Source organism: Lutra lutra, chromosome 8 (genome assembly GCF_902655055.1).
Source record: "Lutra lutra chromosome 8, mLutLut1.2, whole genome shotgun sequence".
Lineage (NCBI taxonomy): Eukaryota > Metazoa > Chordata > Mammalia > Carnivora > Mustelidae > Lutra > Lutra lutra.
The window spans coordinates 36,096,838-36,123,581 of NC_062285.1; the positions used below are offsets into that span (position 1 = coordinate 36,096,838).

The window sequence follows — 26,744 nt, forward strand, 5'->3', positions numbered from 1 at the left end:
AAGAAAAAAAAAAGAAAAGAAAAGAAAAAAGCACCATTCTAAATAACTACTACTCCCACAAGCTTTTACTGCTGTGCTGCCTGCTTCCAGATACCTTCCTACTGACCAGAATCAAGACACCATTTGCGTCTCTGAAAATGAGGGCTATCAACTAAGACACTCAACTATCTCCCTGTGAGTGCTGGAATCTTTGTTAGAGAGACTTTTCTGGCAGCACATGACAAAGGGGGTTGTAAGTAGGGTGACAAGTTCAATCCCGGTTTGCCAAGGATTGTCCTGGTTTCCAAAGTGAAATTCCCACAGCCCAGGAGGCTCCTCAGTCAGATTTGGATGGTTGGTCATCCTAGTTGTAAGGTGCTAGGAAAGGTGGGGGCACCTGGGTGACTCAGTGGGTTAAAGCCTCTGCCTTTGGCTCCGGTCATGATCTCAGGGTCCTGGGATCGAGCCCCGCTTCAGGCTCTCTGCTCAGCAGGGAGCCTGTTCTCCCCCCCACCCCCCCGCCTGTCTCTCTGCCTACTTGTGATCTCTCTCTCTCTGTCAAATAAATAAATAAATAAATAAATAAATAAATAAATAAATAAACTTAAAAAAAAAAAAGTGTTAGGAAAGCTGATCAGGTAAGACTAGGACATTGCCAGGTGTCTTGCCCGTCTAGGCTGCATGTATGGCTCAGCTGAATTGCAAGCAGCCCTATCTTTGAAGGTTCTAAGAGTTTAAATTTAACACTCCCATTCCTGAAAAATAACGAAAAATCATGCACTTTAGGGATAACAGGGCAATGATGCTGAACACAAGAGGCCCTTCATTCAAAATTCTAGACATCAGCACCAGTTAAAGAACACCTTTGTTCTCCAGGCTAGTGGTCACATTTACTGTGGACCAAAAGCAAATGGCTTACTCCTTTGCTTGCAAGGTCACTGCCCATGGTAGGAAACGACTACATATCCTGTTCTGACCAAATGTGTTTAAAAATGTCTAGTAGGGGGATGGGAGTAAGAGCATGGGTTCTCTAGCCAATGCCTTGACCCAAATCTTGGCTCTGTTTCTTTCTGGCATTTAGTCTCTCTGTGTCTCAGTTTCCCTGAGATACAGAGAATGGGAAAACAGCACATACATACCTCAGAGTGGCTCCTGGCACATGGCACATTCTATATAAAAGTTAGCTGTTATGATCCCTGCCCACAGGAAAGACTCTTAGCCTGTAAAATAGCGTTTAGCGTCTTTTTCGGTCCGATCTCTGCCTGCTGTTCTTCCCTGACAGGCTTTCTACTCTTGCCATGAGCCTGTTTTCTGAAGGCTCATGGTGGTGGGTTGAATAATGTCCCCCACAAATTCATGCCTAGCTGGAACGTCAGAATGTGACCTAACTTTAGAAAGAGTGTCTTTGCAGAGGTATTGTCATGACGAAGTCATACTGGAGTGGGGTGAGCCCTAAACCCAAGGACTGCTGTCCTTATAAGGAGACACAGAGACATACACGTGGAGAAAGAGGCAGAGACAGGGGTGATAAGGCTGACAGGCAAGGTGGGCCAAGGACGGCTGACCACCAGCAGAGACGCAGAGAGGTGAGAGAGGATTCTCCCTGGAAGCTTTAGAGGGAGGATGGTTCTGTCAACATCTGATTTCAGACTTGTAAGCTCCAGAACCGTGAGAAAATAAATGTTTGCTGTTTGAAGCCCTTAAGTTCATGGTTATTTGTTATGAAAACTCCAGGAAATGAATATACTCGCCATGTGCTTTCGCCCTTCCTTTCCTCATGCTGTCTCCTTATTTGGACTGCCCTCATCTCCCTCTCTGCAGAGCTAGAAGGACTGCCATGTCAGACAGCATCATTCACCTGGCTCTCCTGAGTACCTGAGTTCTCCAGAAAGACCTGCCTGCAACTCTGGGGCCCTGTTGGCCTCCTGCATGCACTTGTACTTAGGACCCAATAGCCAGCATACCTGATTTTACATGTATCTCTTTATGTGCTGAGAGAGACACTATGGAGAGAGACACTTGTCCAGCGTGTAGCTGCCCTTGGCTTTTGATGATGATTACACGTTCACATCAACATTTGCTTTATAAGGAAGAGGACTTTGCAAAAGAAGAAGGAGACTCAGTTGTTGGAAAGATAGTTACGGAAGTTTATCTTACAGACCAGCCACATCTCCTTATGCTCTCTCCTCTTCTGGTTAAAATGAAGCCAGGTGGTACAGAGAAGAAAAGATACCTGGCACAGAGCGTGGTTTGTTCTCAAGCAAGAAGCATGTAGGGGCCCAAGGCTTTTTTGGAGGACCAGCAGAATATAGGCATAAATCAGTTCCCCCCCACCCCGGAGTAATTAGAGTTGACTAGCAAAGCAGTTAATATTTTCAGCAGAAGAGAGACGTGAGATGAAAAATTGTATTAGGCCAAGGGTTGAAGCTTTCCAGCCACACCTTGGTAGGTAAAAGAGATGCGGAGGGGACGCCTGGGTGGCTCAGTTGGTTAAGCAGCTGCCTTCGGCTCAGGTCATGATCCCAGCGTCCTGGGATCGAGTCCCACATCGGGCTCCTTGCTTGGCGGGGAGCCTGCTTCTCCCTCTGCCTCTGCCTGCCATTCTGTCCGCCTGTGCTCGCTCTCTCTCCCTCTCTCTCTGACAAATAAATAAAAAAAAAATCTTAAAAAAAAAAAAAGAGAGATGCGGAGTCTCCCAGTAAAGCAAAATAAATAAAACTGGAGTTGGCTTAAATTGCAATATTTACAAATGAAATTTCACTGAGAAGTCTCTTCAATTCCTGCCCAACTATTTGTATTCTTTTCAGTTGTGCTCTAAATTAACAACTTTCTTATTCATGATAACTTTCTTATTCATGATAACAATGCTTTCTTATTCATGATAATTTGGTAACAGGTAATTTAATGTTTGCTTTAATCATTTGTGTTTAAAGAAAAACATATTTACCAGCTTTGTGGATTTCCGAGTTCCTGGTGAAAAGTTTTGCTTTCTTCTGCAGTAGCCTGCCCTGCTGATTATGAAGCGCGGCCCTGATTCCTATTGCTAGGGAGAAGCAAGCCAGTAGGTTCAGACACATACCAGCTGAATTCCAGGCATAGTGTTTAGGAGGAAACCACGTCTAAAGGACAAGCCCAAATTTGTAAAGGGCCAGAAATCTGACAGCTGTGATGCTTTGCATGTATTATGTATAAGGACGAAGTTGGCAGAGTAGGAAAAGTCAGGTCAAGTTTTGTTTTGGGGGTTGGGAACCGAACCACCTACACTCCAGCTCCGGATGCTGGTGGACTCCCTTAGGGATCTGTTCTTGGAGGCGTGGAGAAGGGCACTGTGGAGTTGCTGTGGCTTTCATGATGGCAGGGGCCGGTGTTCAAAAGTAAAACCCCCTATGTAGGTGGACGCCTCACTTTTGGTCCTCAGTGATCCTTGCCACCCGACCCCCGCCTCATTTGATACTCATTTTCATCCCTGTGATTTTTGCTATCAGCCAATTCAGATAAAAATATTACTAACACCTAGCGCATACAGCATACTGAACACAAAGCTGTGGTTCTTGCCCTGGAGGGACCTACAGTGTTGAGTGTGGCCCAGAGTTCCCTGGCATGATTGGCAAGGCCACGCCCCGGAAGCGAGCTCTGTGGGTGGCGTCCAGAGACGGAAGTCTGAAGTTGCACCTGTTGCTGCACTAGGCCTGTTCTCTGCTGGCTCAGCTCCAAAACCTTATCCCCCCCATTACTTATTTTCTCTCGCTGACTTTTAGGTTGTTAGCAAGTCCTGCCAAATGCACCCCAAGTTCTGCCCATTCTCTGTATCTACAGCACCTCTGTTTTGGCCCAAGTGGCCACTGCCTCTCACGGACCGCTACTAATGCCCTCACAGCTTTCCGTTTTACTCTTGGCCACCTACTGCCCTGTTTTCATTCCACACAGTCTACTAAAGGTAATTCAGACATGAGATCCTATCTTCCTCTGGCTGAGAACCTCGGGTGAGTCTCCACGGCATCAACTAAGATGGGAACCTCTCAGGTGGCCTCGGAGACCCTGCCCTACTGGCTCCTGCCTGTCTCACCCACATTATTCCCCTTTGTTCTCTTTGCTCCATGCACGGTGGTCTCTTTGGATTCCTCCACAGACCATTCTGCCCAAGAGATTCTGCATTTGCGAGCCCTCCACCTAGAAAGCGCTTTCTTCTGATTTCCATACGTCTAGGTCCTCTGCCTCATCCAGGTTTCAGCCAGAATGTTGCCTCCTTCAGGAGGCCTTCTCTGACCACACAGCCAAAGCAGCCCCATGCCACTGAGGAACTCGTTCACATAGCCCTTGGCTTCGTTATCTCCTGGCTGCTCACTGCTACCTCACGACCTTTTTGTTGGCCTCCTTTCTTGCTCACTATCTGTCTCCCCAGAAGACACTGTCTCCCCACTGTAAGCTCTAGGAGAGCAGTGACCTTCCCTGTCTTGCCCGCAGGTGTATTCCTGGGACCTGTCACAGTGCCTGGCCCACAGTAGATGTCTCATTAGTAGTTATTAAGTGAATGAATACCTCCATGGTTTCTTCCAGCTCCCTGTCTATGACCATAGTATGGTCTCTCCCCTTCCCCCAAAATCAAGCCCAGCCCAGCCCACTCTTGTCCATGAAGGCTGGCTGTCTCTCCACCCCCGCCTACCTCACGGCTCTGCTCTTATTCAAACCCCTTGAAGCAGCTGGAGCCTTTCCAAAGCATCGGGAAGAACAGAGAATCCCTGTGCATTCTCTGGTGTCATTCACTTTTCTTTTTCAAGCGTCTTTATTAATTTTTAGTCTGCAAACACACATCTGTATGTTTCCTCTAATAAATGACTCGATCAAATAAAAGCATAGTCTTGGCACCCTTCCTAGGTGAGCAGATATTTCTAAAATTTAATGTATGCTAAGCAGGGAGACTCAAACCAACTGTTGAGCTTTGGAGACTCCGCAGGGAGGGAAGGACTGACACGCCACTGCTGGCTGGTTGGTACGTTGTGCAAATCAGAAACAGGCCCCTTCATGGGGTGTTTCTTTGAGGGAAAGGGTCCTGGCTAGGGGACTGCAGGTTGGAGTTCATGCCCACTCAGTCACGTCCGCACTCACCTTTGGGTGCAACCTGGACAAGCAAGAACAACAACCTGGCCGGGTAGGGGTGGGGGAGGGCACAGGCATGGGAGGCAGGGAGAGGAGGAAGCCAGAGGGAGATGTGGGGGCAGGGGGAGTTATGAGAGTGTATTCTCTGGCCCTGCACCTCCCCGCCCCGGGAGTTGACTGTATGTGGGGCAGGTGCGATGTCCACAAGCACTGCCTCCCAAAGGGCATCTGTGTTAAGTGGGCACAGGAGAGGCCGGATGCCCAGAGGCCACAAAGCAGAAGGGGCAGGGTTGGGAGGACAATGGCAGACCAGGTTCTTTGCCTTTTCTGGTTCAGAAGAGAGAGGAGCCTCTGGGAATGAAAGATTGACCAGAACAGAGACAGCAGGCCAAGTGATCCTGGAAGTGATCTTTGGGGACTTCTGCTGTATCTGGAATTAGGGTCCAGGAGGTGCCCTGCAGAGGCAGGAGAAGGAGGAGCCGGGAAGCAGAGACTGGTCCCTTGGAGGAAGGGAGGACATGGGGAACCACCAGCTTTAAGAGGACACCACCCTTGGGTGAAAAAATGAAAAGCAGAGACAGTGAATGAATGGGGAGCTGTTGGGGCTGGTCTTCAAGGCCTGAGTGTGGTGGTGGCTGAGGCACGACAACCTCAACTACCTATGAACCAGAGGTCTCAACACAGGTGTGCGAGATGCTTGGGACCAAGAAAAACCTGGGAGGGACTGGGTCTGCAGGAGGCTGGAGAAGGGTGGTCACATGACAGGGGAAGGGACACTCAAAAAACCTACAGGATCCTGACAAATCAGCAGAATGTGGAAAGAGCTTTTAAGTCTAAAAGCAAAACCATTCCAAGAATCCTCAAAGCTGGGTCAACAAAAGCCGCAATTTTTCTGTGGTGGCTAATATGTTGACAATGTCCTCATTATTTTTTCCCCCTGACCTGCTTCCCTTTCTTTCAAAGGGCAACAAAGAAGAGAAAAGGCACCAGTATATTTAGAATGATGGAACTGGAGACTATGGTCGTAGGTGTAGCTGCCCCACCGCGAGGGAGAAGGAGCAGGCCTGGGCTGCCTATAGCTGAGCACACATGGGTAAGTGCCCTCAAATCCATGCTGTCCCCCTGTGCTGTGTGCAGGGGCATCTGGCCAGCTAGGGCTAGCACCCCCTGGGGCCCAGGGGGATTCCTTTCATTACTATCTTTCTTTCTAAATTTGGAAAATACACACAGAGGTCAAGAGACTTGTGCAGTGAGCCTCCATACCCAGCTTCAACAGGAGCTGCTGGAGTATATTTTTAAGCAACTTCTAAATATTTTAGAGTCTATCCATATACACATCTACATGTATAGGCTAGAACTACAATAACAACACTATAGTAACAAAATAAACAAAAACTATCTCAAATCATTAGTTTCCAGTCCCTATTCAGTTTCCCCCTGGCATATCTCCAAAATGTCATTTCAGAGTTAATTTGATGATTCAGGATCGAGACAGGATTCCCCATTGACTTTGGCCAACATGTCTAGTCCTTGAAATCCTGTAAGAATTTCTACCCAGTAGAGCTTTCAGTCTTCGGACACCCTTCCTGCTCTTCCTTTGATCCAATTCCTAGCAAACCAAATCCTCCTTCCCAGGAGGCAGGAGGTAAGTGAGGGGGAAATGATCGCAGCAAGCCTGCTTCCCAAGGGAAACAAAGATGGCTGCCCGAGTCCTTGCAGACAAGGAGGACAGATGGAGGGCGGCCCGAGGACCTCTGATAGTAAGCCCTCTCAGAGGAGACTGCCTTCCAACTTAGGTATCAGAAGATGAGAAGGCTGAGTTGTGAAGAATTCTTTTTAGAATAAATGAAAGCATTTTATGAAGCAACCAGTGAGGACATGTGTGGTGGTACTGTCCTTGTACTCAGCACTGCCCCCGCGCCCAGTAAGGACAAGTAAGGACCCTTACCCCCAGTAAGGACAAGACAGAGTCAGGATTTACTATTATTATTAAGTAAGCATAATGCTGCAACTTGCAAATTATATAAGTTAATGATTTTATGGCATAGGATATAATAAAACCTTAAATGTCTATAGAATCCACCTTCCAAAGGACATAAAAGACTGCTCAAACACAATTTATTTAATGTTATGTTGTTATTATGAGGAAGCCAGGAGCAAAGTTCTCCTCCGGATGATAGTTGGTAATGCCTAACTTCAGAGACAGAAGACATTTTGTGGTGCAAGGTACCTGGAGATGGAACCTGGAACCACCCATCCCTAATACATGGCTACTTCCATATGGCTTTAGAATCTAGATCTCTACCCCCAACCTCCCAACCTCAGGGTTAGGCAGTGGGATTGGTACCTGTATTTTCTGGGTTGGGGTAGGGACTCTTATCCTCATTTTCATTGGGCTGGAGGTCATCCATGTTGATCTAAGCAGCCAAACGAGAGAAGGAGGAAGAATCCAGTTAGATACATTCTCCAGTTAGAGAGGCTGAGAGAGGCCTTGAAATTGCATCATAGTCAATGGCTGAGCTGTTAACTCAAAAATAGGTCCTTGTTATCTTGCGTATATCCTTAAAGACATCAACAGAAGGCTGGGATTCACCCAGCCGGCCTTCTCTTCACATTGCTAGCCCTCCTGTGCCACCCACATGGGTTTTCTTTCACTGAATCCCTTTCCTTCTTTCCTCCTTCCTTTCCATGGGTGCCTGGCCTGGGACTGTGCCCTCCTTACCCCAGCAATGGGCCTCCCAGATCCTGGAAGGAGATGGCTTCTTACCTTGGTGGTGGGTGGGGACTCTCCATCAGCAGTAATAGATTTCAGTTCAATTTTCTCCTCCTTGGTCTCCTCCACTGCTGGCTTCTCCACCACCTCTTGTTTCTTCTCTGGGCTGGCAGTCCTGGCCGGTCAGCAGGAGGAAAAATTAAATGTTTACTGAATGATAGGAAACATGAAGAAAGAAACTACCCTGTGGTCTGCTGGGGACTGGTGGGAACAGATTCCCTGGGCTTACATCCATCTTCCTTCACCTGGGGCATATGGCACATGCCACGCAATCCCAGATGCCACTGGGCCAGGCCCACAATGCTTGGCCTGGCCACACCTTGCTCTGTCTGGTACTCAGTTGGCCTCTTTCAGCTTCTTAGCTGCTACAAGTCCTTGTCTGAATCAGAGGAAGTTTCTGGATCTGATTCAGGATTGGCTTCTGGAAAACTCTGCTCAGTATCCAGCAAATGTGTGGCTGATAAAGTCCCATTTAGACAATGACAGAAGACAATGCAGGGTCTTATCTTGCTTTCTGAACACCGGAGATGAGTTATCAAATAGTGAAAAGGAGTCACTCAGCTGGAACGGCATATCCCCTTTGAGTGGCTGCCTTCCTCCTCTCCGCGCCCTTCACTCCCACCACCTCTCATGATCTCCCTTCTCAAGAACACCCTCCAACTTCTTAGACAGGTGAGGAAATCCAGTACCTTCACAGAGACTGTAACTCATGACAGTCCCTACTTCAGAGCCATGCCTAGGTATTAGCAGAGAGGCCCAACTTTCTGTAGGCAGCCCCATACCCGGCGTCCTCTAGTAGGTTTGGCCAACAGAGGCCAGTGCCCAAGCCTCTTGCTACCACTAATGGGAGTGGCATTTCAGAACTGGGACCCTGGGGCCCTTGGGCTGGGTAAGCTTAGAGGGTTACCTGGCCAGCTTCTTTCTCTCCTTCTCTTCTTCCTCCTCCTTTTGGGCAGACGTGAGGCTCTCAGCATCCGCCAGGTTGTCCACAGCAATGGCCAAGAACACATTCAGTAGGATATCTGTTTGTGTCCATTCTTAAAGAAAATGACCCTTGGCCTTGGGGTTTCCAATGGGCTCAGGGGGCAGGGAGGGTGCAGGACATGCAGTGCTTGAGTGCTTGACAGAGTGAGCTCAGTGGTGACTCACCCCAAGGGTACCCAGCCCAGTGGCATCCCTCCTCCAGCCCTCTCCCTCCCCATTACTCTCCTAGTGACCAGAAGATTTCTAAAGGGGTCGAGAGCAGGCTAGCTTGCAGGCTGGAATGGGCAGCCAGTTAGGTAGTAAGTCTGCCTTGCTCTTTAATTGCCAGGTTTCCTTATTGGTTTCCCTACTGAGGTGACTGGCTGTAATTGACATTATAAACAGCATTGTCTCTAGCAGAATGCAGAATGCTCTTAGGAGCGGTTCATGAAAACCGGGCACTGAGGACGTGCCCTGATCTCTCTGCCAACTCTTCATGTGAGCCTGTGCATACAAAGGCCCTTGGAGCATCCAGCCGGAGCCAGCTGAATCCTGGGAACTCCGAATTGAAGTGGTTATTGGCCCTTTTCTTCTCGCCGCCCCACTCCCCACCCCCACCTCGAACAGAAACACTGTGGGTTGGAGAAGCAGAATCAAAAAAGAGTAGTTGCACAGGCCCTTAATGTTCATTAAGTCTAACCTCCACCCCCAGGCTCCCAGACAGCCACACCATTTCCCACACCAGGAAGCCACAACCCTCAGGGGTGAGGGCTTGCCCAACGGTGCCAACATACACCCGCCCCTGGCCCCCCACCAAGGCAGCAGGGGCTTCACAATCATCATCCCATTAAACCTCACCAGGACCTGTTAAGCAGTAGGCCCTGATATTTCATCACCCATTTTACAGACACTGAGGTAGAGAGCCTTTAGTTTGCTGAGGTCACCCAGCTGGTAAAAGGTGAGGCCGGTCTGCTGGCAGCAATGCCCAAGCTTTTAGCACTACGTTAAGCCCTGATTTAAACCCGAATCTTGGGCCAGAGCTGCCTCTACTTTACCATCTCCTCTGCACACAACCCTCATGGGGTTAGATCACCTGTGGCTCCAGACCCCAGAAACCTGCCCATGGCCTGGATCTGCAAGCACTTGTCAGGTCTGCCTGGTGAAGCCTGTCCGGCTCTGCCTGGAAGATAGTCCTGGAGAGCAGCTTCAGAGGGAGGGACACTGAGCAGAAAACAGGGAGGAGAGATGAAGGTCATTTCAAGGATGACGGCTCAGGTCCCCTGGACGGCACTTCTTACTTCCAGCAGCCATAGGCCAAGTGTGTTCACCCTGGAATGTATGTGAGTAGCTGTCCGTACACAACACCAGGGGCATTGTTCACCCAGACTATAATGAGAACGTGCCTCCTGGAGTCCAAACTGGTTTGGGAAGATGAACTTACATTCCCACCTATACCAAAGCTCCCGGCATCCACCAAGACCCTCCTCCACGGCTAAGGTGGTTCTGGAAAGGGACACATTTTCTCCCCAGAGCACACCTTTCCCCTGCTTGCCTGGGGGCCCTGTGGGCGGGCAGCCACACTTTTCAGCCCCGAGTCAGGACCTGCTCGGCACCTGTATTTGGCATCGTGCTGCAGGCTGAGGGAGGGTGGGGCAGCAGGGGCGGGGAGGCAGGAGCAAAGGATACAGTTTCCACAGATGAAGAGGATGATGAAGTAAATACAGACTAACATCCCTGGAAAAGAGGGGCCGCCATAAGCCATGATCCCATCATACATCACCGAATTCCAGTCCTCCCCGGTCAGGATCTGAATGACACATTCCCACCAATAAGGGACACAGCGTTAGACCAACAGCAAACCCCAAAACTCCCCTACCCTGCCCCACTATGTTAACAAAATTGTCTAAAATCTCTTTTCCACTTCTTTCCCTCCTCTTGGCCCCCAGTTCTCCTCCCAGGGGCTCTGAGCTAAGCACCTGGGCAACTTTGAGCCCACCCTCAGACAAAGTGCATGGGCTCTGGCATGATATTATTTGAGAAGTGACTGGAAAGGCTTCCTGGTCAAAGTATCTTCTTCTAATCGACTGCACAAGATGGCCACTATTAGCCATTCCTCTGGGCCCTTGCACAAACGTGAATGTTTTCACTGAGAGAGTACTGTGCTGTTCCAGCTTTCCCCAGCATTACTCATTTGGGTGCCATCTTTAAGATTTGGGCCACACCCACATATTTTTCTTGTAAACCAATCTACTTTGAAACTTCAACAAGTGCTACTTTAGCTTTACCTGACACCAATATATCTATGAAATGACAAATTTGATGGGCTAGTTACATTTTTTTCCTGGTGACAAGCATGGTGTGTAAAAAGACAGAGCTTCATCACCTTCCCCTCCCCCAACAAGCGCAATCTCCTTTCCTCTGTTTGTACTTTGGGTGTTCATGTAGAATTTATTTGAATAAAGGGTACCATTTTTAAACAAGAGTTTTTAAACTACTCAATTATATTTTTTCCCCCAGTGGTCCATCCAACAGTGGGATTCCATGGGGGACTGAGGGTAGGGGGAACTACAGAAAGAACTCAAGACTCTCACGGGCATAGACCTTCCATGGCTGATCTAGGCTGGCTTTTGTTGCCCGGTGCAAGGTGAAAGTTCCCACCACCTTTTCTTCCCCACAGCCCAACCCCACTACTCAACAACCCTCCCACTCATTATCCTAGCAGAGAAGAGTCCATACCTGAAACACGGTGAGAAGGGACTGGGGAAAGTTATCAAATGTGCTCCTCCGGGTCTGCATTTCATCAAAGTTGAACTTTCCTCCAAAGAGCTGCATCCCCAGGAGGGAGAAGATGATGATGAAGAGGAAGAGGAGCAGCAGCAGGGAGGCAATGGAGCGCACAGAATTCAGCAAGGATGCCACCAGGTTGCTTAAGGAGTTCCAGTACCTGAGGACCAGCATGGGGGAGATTAGTGTCCTTTTTTCTGTGCTTTTCTTAACATCACTCCTCACTTATACACCCACTAGAAATTTTAAGATAAATTACAACTCTTTCTTTTCCCTTTTCATTGGGGGTAGTGGCGGTGGTGTGGATTGGACTGGTAAGCTCACAATTAGAGTGTGGAGCTAGTCATTGCAAGGTCCCAGGATCAGTAATATGCAATGGTGAATGGACGGAGCTCTGAAGTCAGAAGCCTGAGTTTCATCCTAGTTCTGCCGGTTGCTAGATGTTAGCTGCACTTGGGCAAGTCACTTAACTTGCCTTCTGTTTGCCTCTGAGAAAACAAAGATAACAGTAGCAAATACTTCACTAGGTTGTTGGGAAGATTACGTGAGACCAAAAAAAAAAAAAAAAATAGCAGCCCACCCAGCAACAAAATAAAGAATAAACAAGTGGGATTACATCAAATTAAAAAGCTTGCAGTCAGCAAAAGAAATCATCAGCCAAGTGAAAAGACAAGTTATGGAACAGGAAAAGATATTTGCAAGCCATATATCCAATAACAGATTGGTATCCAAATATAGAAAGTAGTCAGACAATTCAACAGCAAAAACAAAACAAAACAATAACCAAAAACCAAAACCCCAAATAATCCAATTCAAAAATCTGGCACAGGGGCGCCTGCGTGGCTCAGTCGTTTGGGTATCTAACTTTTGACTTCAGCTTAGGTCCTGAGATTCAGCCCTGCATTGGGCTCCGCGCTCAATGTGGAGTCTGCTTATCCCTCTCCCTCCCCTCACTTGGGTGCGTGTGTTCTCTCTCTCAAATCAATCAACCAATCAATCAATCTTTAAAAGTATAGTGTTTAAAAAAAATTTGGTACAGGACCTGAATGGACATTTTTCTAAAGAAGATATATATGAAACGGTGCTCAATATCACTAGTCATTAGGGAAATGCAAATTAAAACTGCAGTAAGGTATCACCTTACTCCATCAGAATGGCCATCAGCAAAAAGACAAGAGATAACAAGCATTGGAGAAAGGGTAACCCTGGTGCGCTGTTGGTGGGATTGTAAATTGGTACAGCCACTATGGAAAACAGCATAGAGGTTCCTCAAAAAGTTAAAAATCAACTACCATATGATCCAGTGATTCCAATTCTGGGAATATATCCAAAGGAAAAGAAAACACTAACTCAAAAAGATATCTGCTCTCCCCATGTTCTTCGCAGCATTATTTATAAAAGCCAACCCAAGTGTCTATCAAAGGGTGAATGGACAAAGAACTTGTGGCATATATAATACACACACACACACACACCCTGGAATATTATTCGTCCATAAAAAATGAGGAAATCCTACCATTTATGACAACATAGATGGACCTTGAGGACATTATGCTAAAAGAAATAAGTCAGACAGAGAAAGACAAATACTGTAAGATTTCATTTATATGTGGAATCTAAAAACAAAAACAAAAAAACCACCGCACTCGTGGAGAAAGAGATCAGATTTGTGGTTGCCAGAGGTAGGGGGTGAGAGGAGGGAGAATTGGATGAGAGGGTCAAAGGTACGGACTTGGAGTTATAAAATAAATTGATCATGATGATGTAATGCACACTGTGACAACTATGTTTAACTCTGCTCTATGATATTAACAGAGTAGATTCTAAGAGTTCTCATCAAAAGGAAGGATTTTTTCCCTTTTCTTTTTTTGTGTTTATTTAAGACAATGGATGTTAACTAAACCTATTGTGGCAATCATTTCATAATAAATGTAAATCAAACCATCATGCTGCATGCCTTAAGTTTATAGTGACGTGTGGCCAATTATTTCTCAATAAAACTGGAAAAAATATAATTCCCACTCTTTAAAAAATCCCCTAGTATAGAGCCTGGCACACAGTTGATAAAGGTTAGTAATTACTGTTATCACTATTGGTCTTTAGACAGAAAAACACATTACCATTTTTTTCCCCCAAGAATGCTATTCTCAGCCCAAGGCAGCAGCTGGTCACCCAGGGGAAACAGGTTTCAAGGCTCAGTGAGGTTTCCCAGATTTACCCTGCTGTCCAAAAAAATTTTTTTTATAAAGCCTCTCTTCTGGAGATTCAAATGTTGTAGTTTGGGGCCCAGAAATCTGTATTTTTAACAAGCATCCCAGATGATTCTGACAAGCAGGCAAGTCTGGGAAATCCTGGGTTACAGGAAACCCATTCCACCCTCAGGGTGGGAGTCTGTGGGGCCTTCCTGGGGCAGAGATGGGTCCTTGGTGGGGCACCTTGGAGAGGAGGCCCCCAGTCCTGATAGTCGCAGACCTCTCTCCACTGTAAACACAGAGGTTCTCCACTGTAGCCTGGGGAAAATGCCTTCCTCGTGGAAAGAGGAGGAGGCGTGGGCTGCTCATGGCTACGGGATGTGGCTTGGGTCAGTCAAGGTGAGGAAATGCACCATAGCAAAAGGAACACAGACAACAGAGAAATCTTACTTCCTTAGCTCCACCTTTGGCCTGCCTGCCTTCCAGGCCATAAGCTTGATTTCCTCCACTTCAGGCATTCCCAGCTTACCACCAATATGTACAGGGAATTGTTTTTGCTGCTCAAAAGGATGACATGCAAACCACTCCTATTCTAGCTTCCCAGCTGCCCCCTGCCCCAACCTCGGTACTTCTCTCCAGAGAATGGTTCCATATTAGTTGAAAGAAGCATATGGGCCAACAGTTTGGATGTAAACATGAACTTCTTCCCAGCCTAGAGTCTTTAATGCTCCTTTCTCCTTCACCAATTCAGCCTTTCTCTACCTCTATTTTGCCTGCCAGCCACACTTCTTCCTAATTCCTAATTGCAGAATATTAATATACATTTATTTGTATCCATTCTATAATTGCTTTTCCGTGTTTTTCGTTTGTTATAGTCTCCTCTCATCCGAATAGGTTCTGAGCTCTTGAGGACAGAGATCACAAGTTTTTTTCTTCCATCCTCTCCATCTTTGTCCTCACCCAGTACGTGTGATGGACTGCCTGGCACTCCATAGGCTAGAGGTTGTCATATTTGTTCTGCTTAAAGCAAGAAGTAAGAGAATGTCTCTGGGCCTAGAATACCTGTCCCTCTTACATTTTAAGCAGTGTTCCCACACCTGGCTGGAGAGGAAAATGTTGAGGGGTTTGGTCATTGTCTAAATACCAATTTCCAGGCCTCACCCTGGAACATGAAATCATAATCTCTGGCTCTGGGGCCTGATTGATTTTCATGCAACTCCTCCAACACTTGTCGGTAGTTTGTATTTAGGAAACAGTAACTTTAGAGCATATTTATAATGAGAATTTCCAGCTGTATCAGAGGGGAGAGTGTCTGCCTATAGATTAAGGTCATAGAGCCTCCTAGAGATCTTCTGTGCATTCAGCTGTCTTGGAATATTCTGAAAAAGTCTTTATGGCCACAGAAGGCTCAAGTCTTAATTTTTATGAGGTGAGTGGACATGAGGGAAATAAGTCAAACCAGGCTCACAACTGAGATTCAGAGGTGTCTGACAGCTACAGGAACCCTATGGGGAGCCCAACAGGGAGGCCCCAGACTGGACACAGGTTTGGTGGAGTGGAGCCATCAGGAGGCAGAGAGGGAAGGGGATGGAGTAGGAGCCCCTCAGGGTGTCCAAGGTTCTGGGAATGTGGAGGCTGTCGTAGAGGAACAAAATGAGTCATGCAGTAGGAGAACTCTTTGGAAATGTTGGGTGTGAAAGATGGCAAATAGTGAGTGATCTAGAAGGGCCAGCCTGTGGAGCAGGGGTGAGGGCTGCCATGGTCAGAGGGGTCAGCAGTGGGGCCGAAGGTTTGAGTAAAAGTGAGGACTCTTCTCATGGTTTTCCACAACCCTCAAGTTATCCAGGGAAAGTCTGTGTTTCTCTTGGTCAACCAGTGGTGGGCTCACAACCTGAGATTTGAGGAGCGACAGAACTCCTACTCCATCATCTCCCTTAGTAAGTGACAACTGCAGTTTTTGGCGTAAGACACAACCCTTGCAGTTATCCTTCCCATCTCTGTTGCTCCTCCCCCACCCCCTGAGCAAGTTCTGTGGCCCCATTTTCCAAGAGAAGTCTGAGTCTGGCCACTTCCCACGACTCTGACACCAGCTGAGCCAGCAAACTCCCAGCTGGATTTCTGCCTCCTCATGGGTTGCCCTGCTTTGACAATTGCTCCCTGCAGCCCTTCTCCATGTCGCCTACATCTCAGGTAGAAAAGCCCTCAAATGCACCATACTTTTTTTTTTTTTAATGGATAGTAAGATAGTAAGATTGAAAAGACAATCTAAATCCACTGATATTTGAAAAAGGAGGGAGAAATTTCCTTTACAGAATATGTCAATATTCTGTAATATGAATAAATGAATGAATGAATGATAGAATTAGAAGATCACCCTTTTGCAGCAGCAACTAATTCAGGTAAAGATCATCATGGATGCTTAAACCATTGGGTGAAATCTTGTTGGCCAATAGGACATACATATACTCTTGAAGTATCACTCCATAGATTACTTATTAATCACAAAGAGAAAGGTTACCTTAGCGCGGAGAAATCTGGCAGACATCCCCTTAACCAAGTTTCTACACTTCGAACCACCAACAACAAGAAAAACTTATATTACAAAGTTCCCAATGCCACGTGATGGGAGGTACACAATCATCTTTGCACTCCACACCCCCGCAGCAGGAGGCCCTTTTAAATCCCAAGGCACACCAAGTCTTAACACTCGTTCAAGCCCTCCAAAAGCTTCCCATTGGAAGGTCTAACAGATCACGTGGGATCAGCCCCTCCCACCTCCAGGATGTCATCTCCCACTCTCCCCACCCTTTCTTGCTCCAGCCCACTGCTCCCCAACTGTCCCCTCAGCCTCCATGCACACTCCTGGTCTCTGTTTTTCTGCTATCTGCAGAGGTCTCCCCCAGAACTCTGGTGGCTCGCTTCTTCAGGCCCTGTGGGACTCTGCTCAAATGTTCCCTCACCACAGCAGTCCTCCCTCACCACGTTTTATCTCCTAGTCCTGCTTTTTAATATACTCATCACCTCTTGCCACCAGAATGTCAGGTCCATGAGGGCAGGGAGTTCGACTGCTTTGTTCATAACCTCAGTGCTTAGGGCCGTCCCTCGTCAAAGGACGTGATCAATGACTACTATGTCGAATGAACAAATCTTACTATGAATGTGACATATTTATACTTACTGGACGGAAAAACAAGGGGACGTGGGTTTCTCAGACGTGGGTTTCTCAACTTCTGTGCATGTGAGGTGGGAACAGGGGTGGGGGGGGTGTTGGGACCGCTCACACATGTACTTACTTTACCTCAAAGCGAGGAGGGGCTGTTTGCACCTCTTCTGCATCATTTCTTTTCTTATAGCTTCCCTAAATTCATGGTCAGAGTTTCCACTGCCCAAGTCAAACTATTATGTATCAAGGGAATAGACAGATGGTTGCCAGAGGCAGGGGGTTGGGGTGTGTCTGTGTGCAAAATGGGTGAAGGAAATCAAAAGGTAGAAACTTCCAGTTATAAATAAGTCCTGGGGATGTCATGTACAGCATGGTGACTCTAGTTAATGGTACCATGCAGCATATTTGAAAGCTGCCAAGAGTAAATCTTAAAAGTACTCATCACACACACACACAAATGGAATTATATATGCTGATGGATGTTAACTAGATTTATTGTGGTGATCCTGTGCAATGTATACAAATATTGAATCATTATGTATACCTGAAACAAATATAATATAATATGTCAATGATACCTTAACCAAAAGGAAAAAAAAGTGAGTATGTATCAATTGCCCTACAGACAACCAGGTTGGTATCGCTTTGAGACCCTTCTGCTGGGATTTCTCAAAGAGCTCTGGGAATGCGTGTCCCTTGTGGAAGAACGCCCATCCTGGTGGCTCAAAACCAATGGCTGTGGATTCGAGGGCTTGAACCAGCCTTTAAGAGACAAACTGCAGCCAAGTACATGGACATCAGCCTACCCTTCTTGTGAAAAACACCCAGGCTAAAAAGATACTGTCTCGAGGACCGAACACAGTTCAGACAGAGTGAAGAAAAATCAACAAATGGTTGTTTATGCTGTTTGCTTCTGATTTCCAGTTGCTTCCCATTCAGCAGGGGCAAGGCAGAGTCTGCCCCATGGCTGTTCCTTTGGAGCAGAATTAAGGGAGCAGAGCTGGTGCCAGTGGCCTGGCATGACCAGGGGCATACAGCTTGCTGAACAGAAGATGTCCATCCCCAATGTGCACATGGTTGGAGATGTTTTATGTTCTCTCTAAAGGACTGAGACAAAGGGATTTTTGTACTGATGTTGTGGCAAAGAACACTATTAGGGCTCATAGAGGAGCTGGATTTTGGAGCCTGGCATGCCTTGGCTGATAGCAGGAGATAGGGTGGGACCCTCGTTACCACTGATATTAATGAGATTTTAGGTGACATGTGGCAGCCTCTGGGCAGGGTGACATGAAATGGCATTTAAATGAAATATTGGCAGCCTTGCAGGTCCTGAAGCTCTCTCCTCCTTCATGCCAATCTGATTCTTGCTGGCTGTGACGGCTATGGCAGGAAGATCAGAGGATGCCTTAGCTCCCATAAACACTCTCCTTTTTAGACATATTAGTGTCTAGACATAAAAGCTAAAAGGGTTAAACACATATTAGTAATTGACTGAGGTTTTTATCCTAACCCATGAAAATCATGAAACACACACACACACACACAAAAGAGCTCTGGAGGAAAGCGAGCAGCAGCAGAACAAAGTAATGTCTTGGGCCTCATAGACAAAGAGGAAAACAAAGTATCTTGTCCTCAGAACAACGTAACAGGCATTCCCATCCACAGAAGTCTTCATTCCCTATTCGGGGATTCGCGGCCCCAGATGCAGATGCCCACCATTCGAGACTCCCCTCCCCCAACCCCACCATCCTCTGACTCTCCACCGGCCACAGTCATCCCGAGATCAACTTTCCAGTTCTCCTGTGACTCTGAATCATTCTGTCCAAAGTGTGTCTTGCCCTCCCCCCCCCCAATCCCACCCATCCTAGCCCACTGTTCTCTCTTTAAAGTAGGGTGCATGTGAGGGTTTTCTTACCCGAGCTATTTCTTTGTTACCTAAATTCTCTCTCTTGTTGACTATGGCTTCACTTTTGTTACCTTTCCCCTCTGTCTCTCTTCGCTTAAGTGACCACCATCTGTGGAGGAGTTCTGTATCTCTATCACTCTTCCTGCGCTAAGTCTGTCTGGGCCCTGTGGACTTCGCCTGCATCTTCAATGGCAGAAAGTGACCTGAGCCTTGCTTGAGCTGGAACTTTCATCCTGCAAACCTTTGCTTCAAATAGCTCAGGGCCAGGTCCTTTACATTCTAGGTATGAAGCAGGTCATCGAGCTTGCTATAAATAAAAGATCTTCACAATAACAGTAACAATAGCTTTAGGGTGCTTTGCAAATGTTTCACCCTCCTTCCTCTCTGTTCCAGAGAGGTTCATAACTAAATTTATATCTGTCCCAACTCTTCTTGTCCTGAGGGGTAACCCCCCCGCCAAAAAAACCCAAACCTCCTTTCAGTGTTGGTGGCAGTGATCTATTGTTAGTAGAGTATCTATAAAGCAAATTTCCTGCTGCAAATCTGTGCGATATGAGGTTTCTATACACCATTCCTAAGGGAGGGAGGAAGAATGCAGATCATGTCAGTTAATTGAGGAAGCACAGAAGGCTCACTCAGGGAGGAAGCTCAGCCTTGCCCTCACCTTTCCCTGTGCCAGCTACACGGGCATCCAAGGCGGGTGTGCAAGGACTAGTCCTTTGGTAAAGTTGGCCCCTGGGTCTGTAAGACGCAATAGAGCCTGGAAGGGTTAGTGTGATGGGAGGCTGAACTAGGCATATGCTGGTCCAGGAAGAGCCAAACAGAGAATTCTATAATATTATGGTCAGGGTCTGGGACAACAAGGGTTGTCCAAGGCCAAATCTACCAGTTTAGTTCCTGGTGATACCTACCTCTGCTCCCTCCATTCTAGGAGAATTCATATTTTATAGGTTTTATTTTAGAGTCAAACCCTGCCTTGGATAAAAAGTTCAAAGGTCTCATCTTCTCTGTTCACATCAGAGGTCTTGGTCTCATCGAGAAAGGAGCCTACTGGGGGGAATGTAACCTGGTCAGGCTGGCAATGCTATCCGGTGTTGACCTTGGGATTGCCTTGGGATTGTGCTCCCTTGAGCTCTTGGACCACAGAGCTACTCAGTTCTGCTAGTGGGCCCTTGTACCAGATGTGTCAGGGTTAAGGAGGGAACACCTTCAAGTCACCACTGGTGTCTTCTTAATCCCCAATACATGATACCAGCCAGTCACCATCCCAGAGAATAACCACCCTTCATGCTGATGTCAGTGAGCAGGCTCTTGAGTCTGAGCTGCCTTCTCCATAGACCCTGGCATGGAAACTGGGCAGATGCCAAACATATCTCTTTAATAATTGTCCTTAAGGAGCTCAGAGCCTCCATGGTGCCTTAAGAAGAGGAGGGCTAGAATGGGGAGTTTGGGGTGGTGTGGGGTTGGATCTGATACTCATGGCCAGACTCTGGCAATTGAAATGGAGACATTTAGAGCTTGGAGAATTTGCAAAAGGCTCTCACCTTGGGGCGCTATGGAGGGAGCCCATATGTGATCATGATTCACCAGTAAATCTGTCTGTGCTGAGTCAGCCCAAACTCACATTTCAGGGCCTGGGAAGGGAGCCACAGGGGAAGAGCAGTTGGAAAAAGAAAGAGACTTAAAGTTTAAGAGAGAAAACGGCAAGGGCTGGAGGGATTTCAGTGCATTTAAAAACCAACTGTATAAAAAATGAGATGTGATTAGTAAATTGGAATCACGTCCAGATTTAGTTTAACTGAGGTCTTTCTTCCTCCCCATAGAATGATAAGTCAGACTAGGCTGACAATGAGTAGACATACTTGGTATTGAAACTGGCAACATTCAAGAGCCTGGTAAAGCCTCAAAACAGGAGAAAGAACTCAATCTATGACGTGGCCGGAGGGCCCACTGGAATGGATAATGTACCCAAAGATGACAAAAATTTTGGCCATGTGGGTGCCTTTCTGTTCTCAGTGAGGCAGGAATCTTGCCTTCCCTACTCCATAATTTACCACTCTTAATGTTATTAACACCCAGGAATGAACTGATTTACAGTCCAGTGCAGGGTTCCCAGTCTTGTTTTTTTTTTTTTTAATGAGACATATAGGATGTATGATATTCATATACATAGTATACTCTCTAAGGTATTCTCAGATTTTGACCAAACACTCAAAAATAAGCACGCTAATAATTCATTTTCATCATATACTATATTCATATTTGTCACATACTGAAGACTTCAGGCAGCATGAAGAGTGGTAAGTCCAACCCATTCTTGCCCGTTCATAAAAGTATCTGGGAATGCAAATTACCAAGAGTGAGGGTGTCCCAGGAACAATGTTGAATTTTTTGTATTTATATTTTGGAAAAGAAGCCATTCATAAACTTTGGGATTTCAGCTCCTATAATAACAAATTACTTGCTACACACTGCTCGACTGCTCTGGACATACCATTGTGTCTTAATATGATGGTGGAGTTCTCTTGGTCTAGGTCAGTATTCCAAACTCAGATCATACGTCCTGGGTGAGGGAAGGGAAACTTGGAATTATAGGAAGGGATCCATGAATCCACGGATACACCAACCATTACAGCACTCTAAATAAATAGCTTGCCTCGTGTGTACATTACCACTTTTCAAATGTGCACAGGTGTATAAGAATTAATAAAATTCAAATAATTTAAAAACTTTGCTAAATTCATAGTAGTTTATTATCATTATATATTTTACCAGTCAGGAACTATCAAAAGTACAATCTTAACATGGTTAAGGGCTACAGTAGAGAGTGAGATGAAAAAAATCAAGGTTTCCAATGATATATAAAAGTCCATATTTTAAGACAGGGAAGTGGACAAAGGAACAATAGGAAATTAGGCCAGTGCTTCTCAAAGTGAGGTCACTGGACTACCAGCATGGAACTCTCTAGAAGTTGCTGGTCAAATTGTCTAGTGGTGGGGATCCTTCATGAGCTCTCTTAATGAGTCCACCTAAGTTTGAGAATCACAATCACTGGTTCAGAACGCATTGTAAAAAATGCTTCTTTAACATACAAATAGTAATGAGATATTACAAAGTATTCTCCAAGAGGTTTTAAAAGAAGAGAGAGAAATATACTTGCCTGATAGCAGGACCATGCACAGATGACCCATCTCCAGGGACCATGATGTCCACTCCCAGCCCATATTTTAGGCATTTTCTTGGTCACTAGAGTATACTAGAGATAAGGTTCAGAGGGGGCATGGGATTCCCCACATAGTTATAGTCTCTGTATTGTTTTCCAAAATCCCCTAGAGGGGTTGGATGCTTGCAAACGGGAAGATGATGGCCTTTGCCAAAGTAACTTCCAATTAGATAATTAAATTATTATGTTTATAGACTTTTTAGAAATCTGAAAATACCACCAAAGTTTCCCGTGGAGGGACTACAGGAAGCTTTCTGCAAAGACAGGAGTTTAAAAAATGGCTTCTTGGTGATAGTTTTAGCTTAGAAATAGATAAGTTATTGATTAGAAGTAGAATGACTGTCAAATCTCTTCAAGACGTTATGACAATATCTAGGAACAAGAATTCTTTTCTTTTTTTTTAAGATTATTTGTTTATTTATTTGACAGAGAGAGAGAGATCACAAGTAGGCAGAGAGGCAGGCAGGGGGTGGGAAAGCAGGTTCCCTGCTGAGCAAAGAGCCCAATGTGGGGTTCAATCCCAGGACCCTGAGATCATGATCTGAGCCAAAGGCAGAAGCTTAACCCACTGAGCCACCCACGCGCCTGAAGAATTCTTTTCTATAGGAATCTAGAAAACAGAAGCAAAAATAAACCCCCAAACACACAGACTTCTGAGACTTATTTAGGAGGCACTAAAAACTCCAGGTTAAAAATTGCTTTTATCAGACCCAATGAAGAACGGGTAGAATCAATGAATATCTAATAACAAGAATCAACTTGTAAAAATCCCAAGTCATATTTCTGGGATAAAGACAGCAAGACAGTTTAGTGATCAACTCCACAGTTCACAGTCATGGTTAGGAGCACAGAACCAGAGGTCAGACAGACAGACCTGCTATTTAATCCTAGCTTCACCCCTGAGCAGTTTGTGTGGCTTGGGCAAGTGACTGAAGTCTCTGAACCACAGTTTCCTCATCTGTAAAATGGGAATAGTAATAGTGCAATAGTGGTTATTGTGAGGGTGAATCAATAGTAATAGTGCAATAGTGGTTATTGTGAGGGTGAATCAAGTGAAAGCAGTCGGGCCACACTATCTACACAGAGTAAGTCCTGATGCATGTTAACAATTGTTTCTGTATTTCTACTACTTTTACTACAAACCAAGGATTTTCTTTAATACCAAGATGTTCAGGGCATTCAGAGAGAGCTTTTTCTGGGGTGAGGGGTAGAGAGGTGTTTGCTCAAGAGCATTAAACTTGTGGGTTTAAATTCTGCATGTCCTTGGAACCCATCCTGTGACATTAAATCTTCTCCAGGGACTCTCTCCTGTTTCTGGCTTCCCAGAGCATGTATTCCCCCTATTCCAACATTTGCTGGCTCATTTCATTCTGCCTTAGATTTTCTTTCTGTGATTTCATGAGCACAAACTCCATCTCCCCAGCCAGAGGAAATGTCTCCTGGGTTCTATTCATACCATACCCCTTTTGCCCTATCTCTTGGAGCTTGACCTGCAGTATGAACATGGGAGAGAAAAAGAAGTATGAGACTGTGTATGTGTTTAGATGGCTCTCAGCGCTCCTCCTCTCCCTCCTCCTAGTAACAACAATGGTAACAATTAGATTAATGATCAACCCTCTGGCTTTTGAGTGTCCCTGTGCCTGGTACTGAACTGAGCTCTTTAAATGCTTTCTCTCATTTGACTCTCGAACCTAGACAGCCCTGCAGGAATGAGCTGTTGAGAGAGCCATGAGCAGAACAGCAAAGCAAAGGCAGCTTTGCAAGCCTTGACTACTCACTCAGCCAAGTTCAGAACACATCAAGCAGGGTGTGGTTACTTCCAGGTCTTTGAATGAAAGATGCCGACCCCATTACCTTCCCCCTGCCAACACAATCCAACTGATGGTTCCAGTGCCTCTATTGTCAGCTGGGATCCCAAAGCAGAGACTCTTCTGGAGAGGATGCTTGTACCCCTAGGGGCCAGAGTTTGAGCCCTCTCCGTACCACATGTTTCTGACACATCCCTTCAAGTTTGACCACATCCCACAGTGAGAAATACATATTATACTGCAACTCAGACATATGTCTTAAAGATTTTTATGAAACAATGCTTATGTTCAAGTGAGGTCTTCTGATATTTTCCTATTCTATTTCATTCTTTCTTTGAAGATGAGACTATGAAGAAATCGGAACCCATAGATACCACCAGTGAGAATGCAAAATGGCGTAGTCTCTTTGGAAAACAATTGGGCAGTTCCTCAAAATCTTAGAAGTAGAGTTATCTAATGATCTAGAAACTCTACTTCTAGGTATATATCCAAGAGAAATGAAAATGTACCTTCGTACAAAAACTTGAACATGAATGTATATAGCAGCATTATTAATAGTAGCAAAAAGGGGGAGATAAACCAAATGTCCATCAACTGATGAATGAATGAACAAACGCAATGTATATCCATACAATGGAACGTTATTTAGCCATAAACAAGAATAAAGTACTGACACATGCCACAGTACGAGTGAATCTTGAAACCATTATGCTAAATGAAAGAAGCCCAGTCACAAAACACCACATACTGCATGATTTCATTTATAGGGATTGCCAAAAACAGGTAAATCTATAGAGATAGAAAGTAAATTAGTGGTTGCCACTGGGAGGGAAGAGGGAACAAATGAGGAGTGGGTATGGCTTTCTTTTTGGGGTGAAGAAAATGTTCCAAAACTAAATTGTGGCAATGGTTGCAAAACTCTGTGAATATATAGAAAAACACTGAATTGTACACTTTAAAGGGATGAATTATATAGTATGTGAAACATATCTCAATAAAGTTGTTTAAAAATGGTGGCTGTGATCCAATCAATTGATTTCACCACCCCAAATGGGTCTCAACATGGCTGAAAATTACTGTTTTAGAACATGCTGCCCACCTCCCTGTCCCCTGCCTGCGCATGTCCTCTTCATGAGAATCACGGCTTGACCTGGAGAGTTGGGGAGCCTGCAATCTTTGGGTGGGTGGATGGACAGGCAGATGGAGAGGGGGTGAATGTGTGAAGGAGGGGTGAGAACCATCTGTGGCACACTAGCCATCATCCTTCTCCACTTAAGGAATCCTGACTGCATTTTCGGCAGCACATGCACAGCAAAAAGACCACATTTCTCAGTTGGGTGGCCAACAGAGACTTCGTTGAAGTGTCTAGAAGAGTTCTAGAAGGGGCTGACTCTGCCAGGAAGGCCCCTGCTTTGATTCCTCACCCCTTCTCTTCTCCCTGCCTTGATTCAAACATGATGGCTCAATCTCTGGAAGCTACCTCATGACCCTGGAGTGGAGGGCAGTCCTGAGGCTGTCAAAGCAAAGGACATAGGGGACTGCGTCCCTGAGGCCTTCTTGAAGCCACCCAGACTGCCCACCTCTGCACTTCTTTTATGTAACTGAACAAACCCCAAATTTGCTTATGCCACTGAGTTGTCTCTGGTATCAGCAGCCAAAGGAGTTTCTAAATGATATGCCATCTAAATGAAGAAAAATTCCCCTCCATCGTATATGAGCCAAGGATAGACCTTTCAAGAAATAGCAGCTGCTCTCCCACCCAAGCCTTTCTGCCTCCTTTGCCTTCTGGAAGAACCTCTCCCTGAGTCCGAAGGGAAATGAGAGACCAAATACCTTGTGATTTTAAATATCCGCAGTAGCCGGACACATCTCAGCACAGAGATGCCCAAGGGAGACATGATCTTGGTCTCTACCAGGATGGTCTCCAGGATGCCCCCACACACAATGAAGCAGTCGAAGCGGTTGAACAGGGAGACAAAGTAGGCCTGCAGGCCCAGGCTGTACATCTTCAGCAGCATCTCTGCAGTGAAAAGGGCCAGCAGTGCCTTGTTGGCCGTGTCTGGTGGGTTCAGGCGAGGGGGCAGGATCCCAGCATGGGGGTGAGAGGAGGGAGGCGGGAGAAGGAGAGAGAAAACAGTAATTATCACCACTGGAAAAAAGGCCAGGGTTCCCCTTTCCCAGCCAGAACACCTTTCCCCTATGTTGCTGCCAGAACAGAACAACTGGGGCCAAATGGCCAGGAAAGGGGTTATCTAGTTATAATCACTGTAAACATAATCTACCAAGCATCAAAGGCTGTGAGCGCTGATTTTCTTCACTCCCTCAGCTGCTTTCTCAGGGATGAGGAGGGAGGTTTTGTGAGGTGAGTCCTCTGCCCAAACCAATCGAGGAGGGGGGCAGGCCACCTGAGTCTACCCCATGCACTGGGAGACTGTCTACCTTCCAGGATTCTGGAATGAAGCCCCCGTGTCTGCTTGACTCCCTGGGAGTGGAGGCACTGGCTAGGGAAGTCCTCTTTTAGGGCTCCAGGGAAGGGCGATGACTACTATATGCTCATGAAGGATAGCTCCTCAGGGTCAGGCCACTACTGACCTCCTTCCTGGCTTTTTGCTCACTTCATCCACACCCATTCTAGCAGACCCATCTGCAGGATACAGTAAGGCCTGAGGTATTGAAAATCTCTTCTGGGAAGTTGGCAGCCAAGGGTCTGAGATAGCCAAATAAAGGATAGCATATGTCCTTGTCACCTGGACACAATAGTGACTGTTGGGGCAGGCAGACCATGTGGGCCCAGCCAAGAACCACATCTGTTTATAATGAGGCTCTGCATTTTACTGTGGGGCTTGCAAGCTCTTC

General features: G+C 46.2%; 1 protein-coding gene across 42 annotated transcripts in view; it reads right to left on the bottom strand.

Annotated features, from left to right (window-relative positions):
- Window positions 1-26,744, bottom strand: part of CACNA1C (calcium voltage-gated channel subunit alpha1 C) — a 735,566-nt gene that overhangs the window by 111,574 nt on the left and 597,248 nt on the right. For 28 of the 42 annotated variants that reach the window (XM_047742061.1, XM_047742043.1, XM_047742050.1 and 25 more), the window contains 6 exons: window positions 25,722-25,947; window positions 11,549-11,756; window positions 10,499-10,619; window positions 8,757-8,871; window positions 7,844-7,964; window positions 7,424-7,493 (listed from right to left, as the gene is read on the bottom strand). In XM_047742061.1, coding sequence (XP_047598017.1) covers window positions 7,424-7,493; window positions 7,844-7,964; window positions 8,757-8,871; window positions 10,499-10,619; window positions 11,549-11,756; window positions 25,722-25,947 — 861 coding nt within the window. Of the gene's footprint in view, window positions 1-7,423; window positions 7,494-7,843; window positions 7,974-8,756; window positions 8,872-10,498; window positions 10,620-11,548; window positions 11,757-25,721; window positions 25,948-26,744 lie in introns of all 42 variants that reach the window. The other 14 variants (XM_047742048.1, XM_047742037.1, XM_047742034.1 and 11 more) reach the window with 1 other exon arrangement.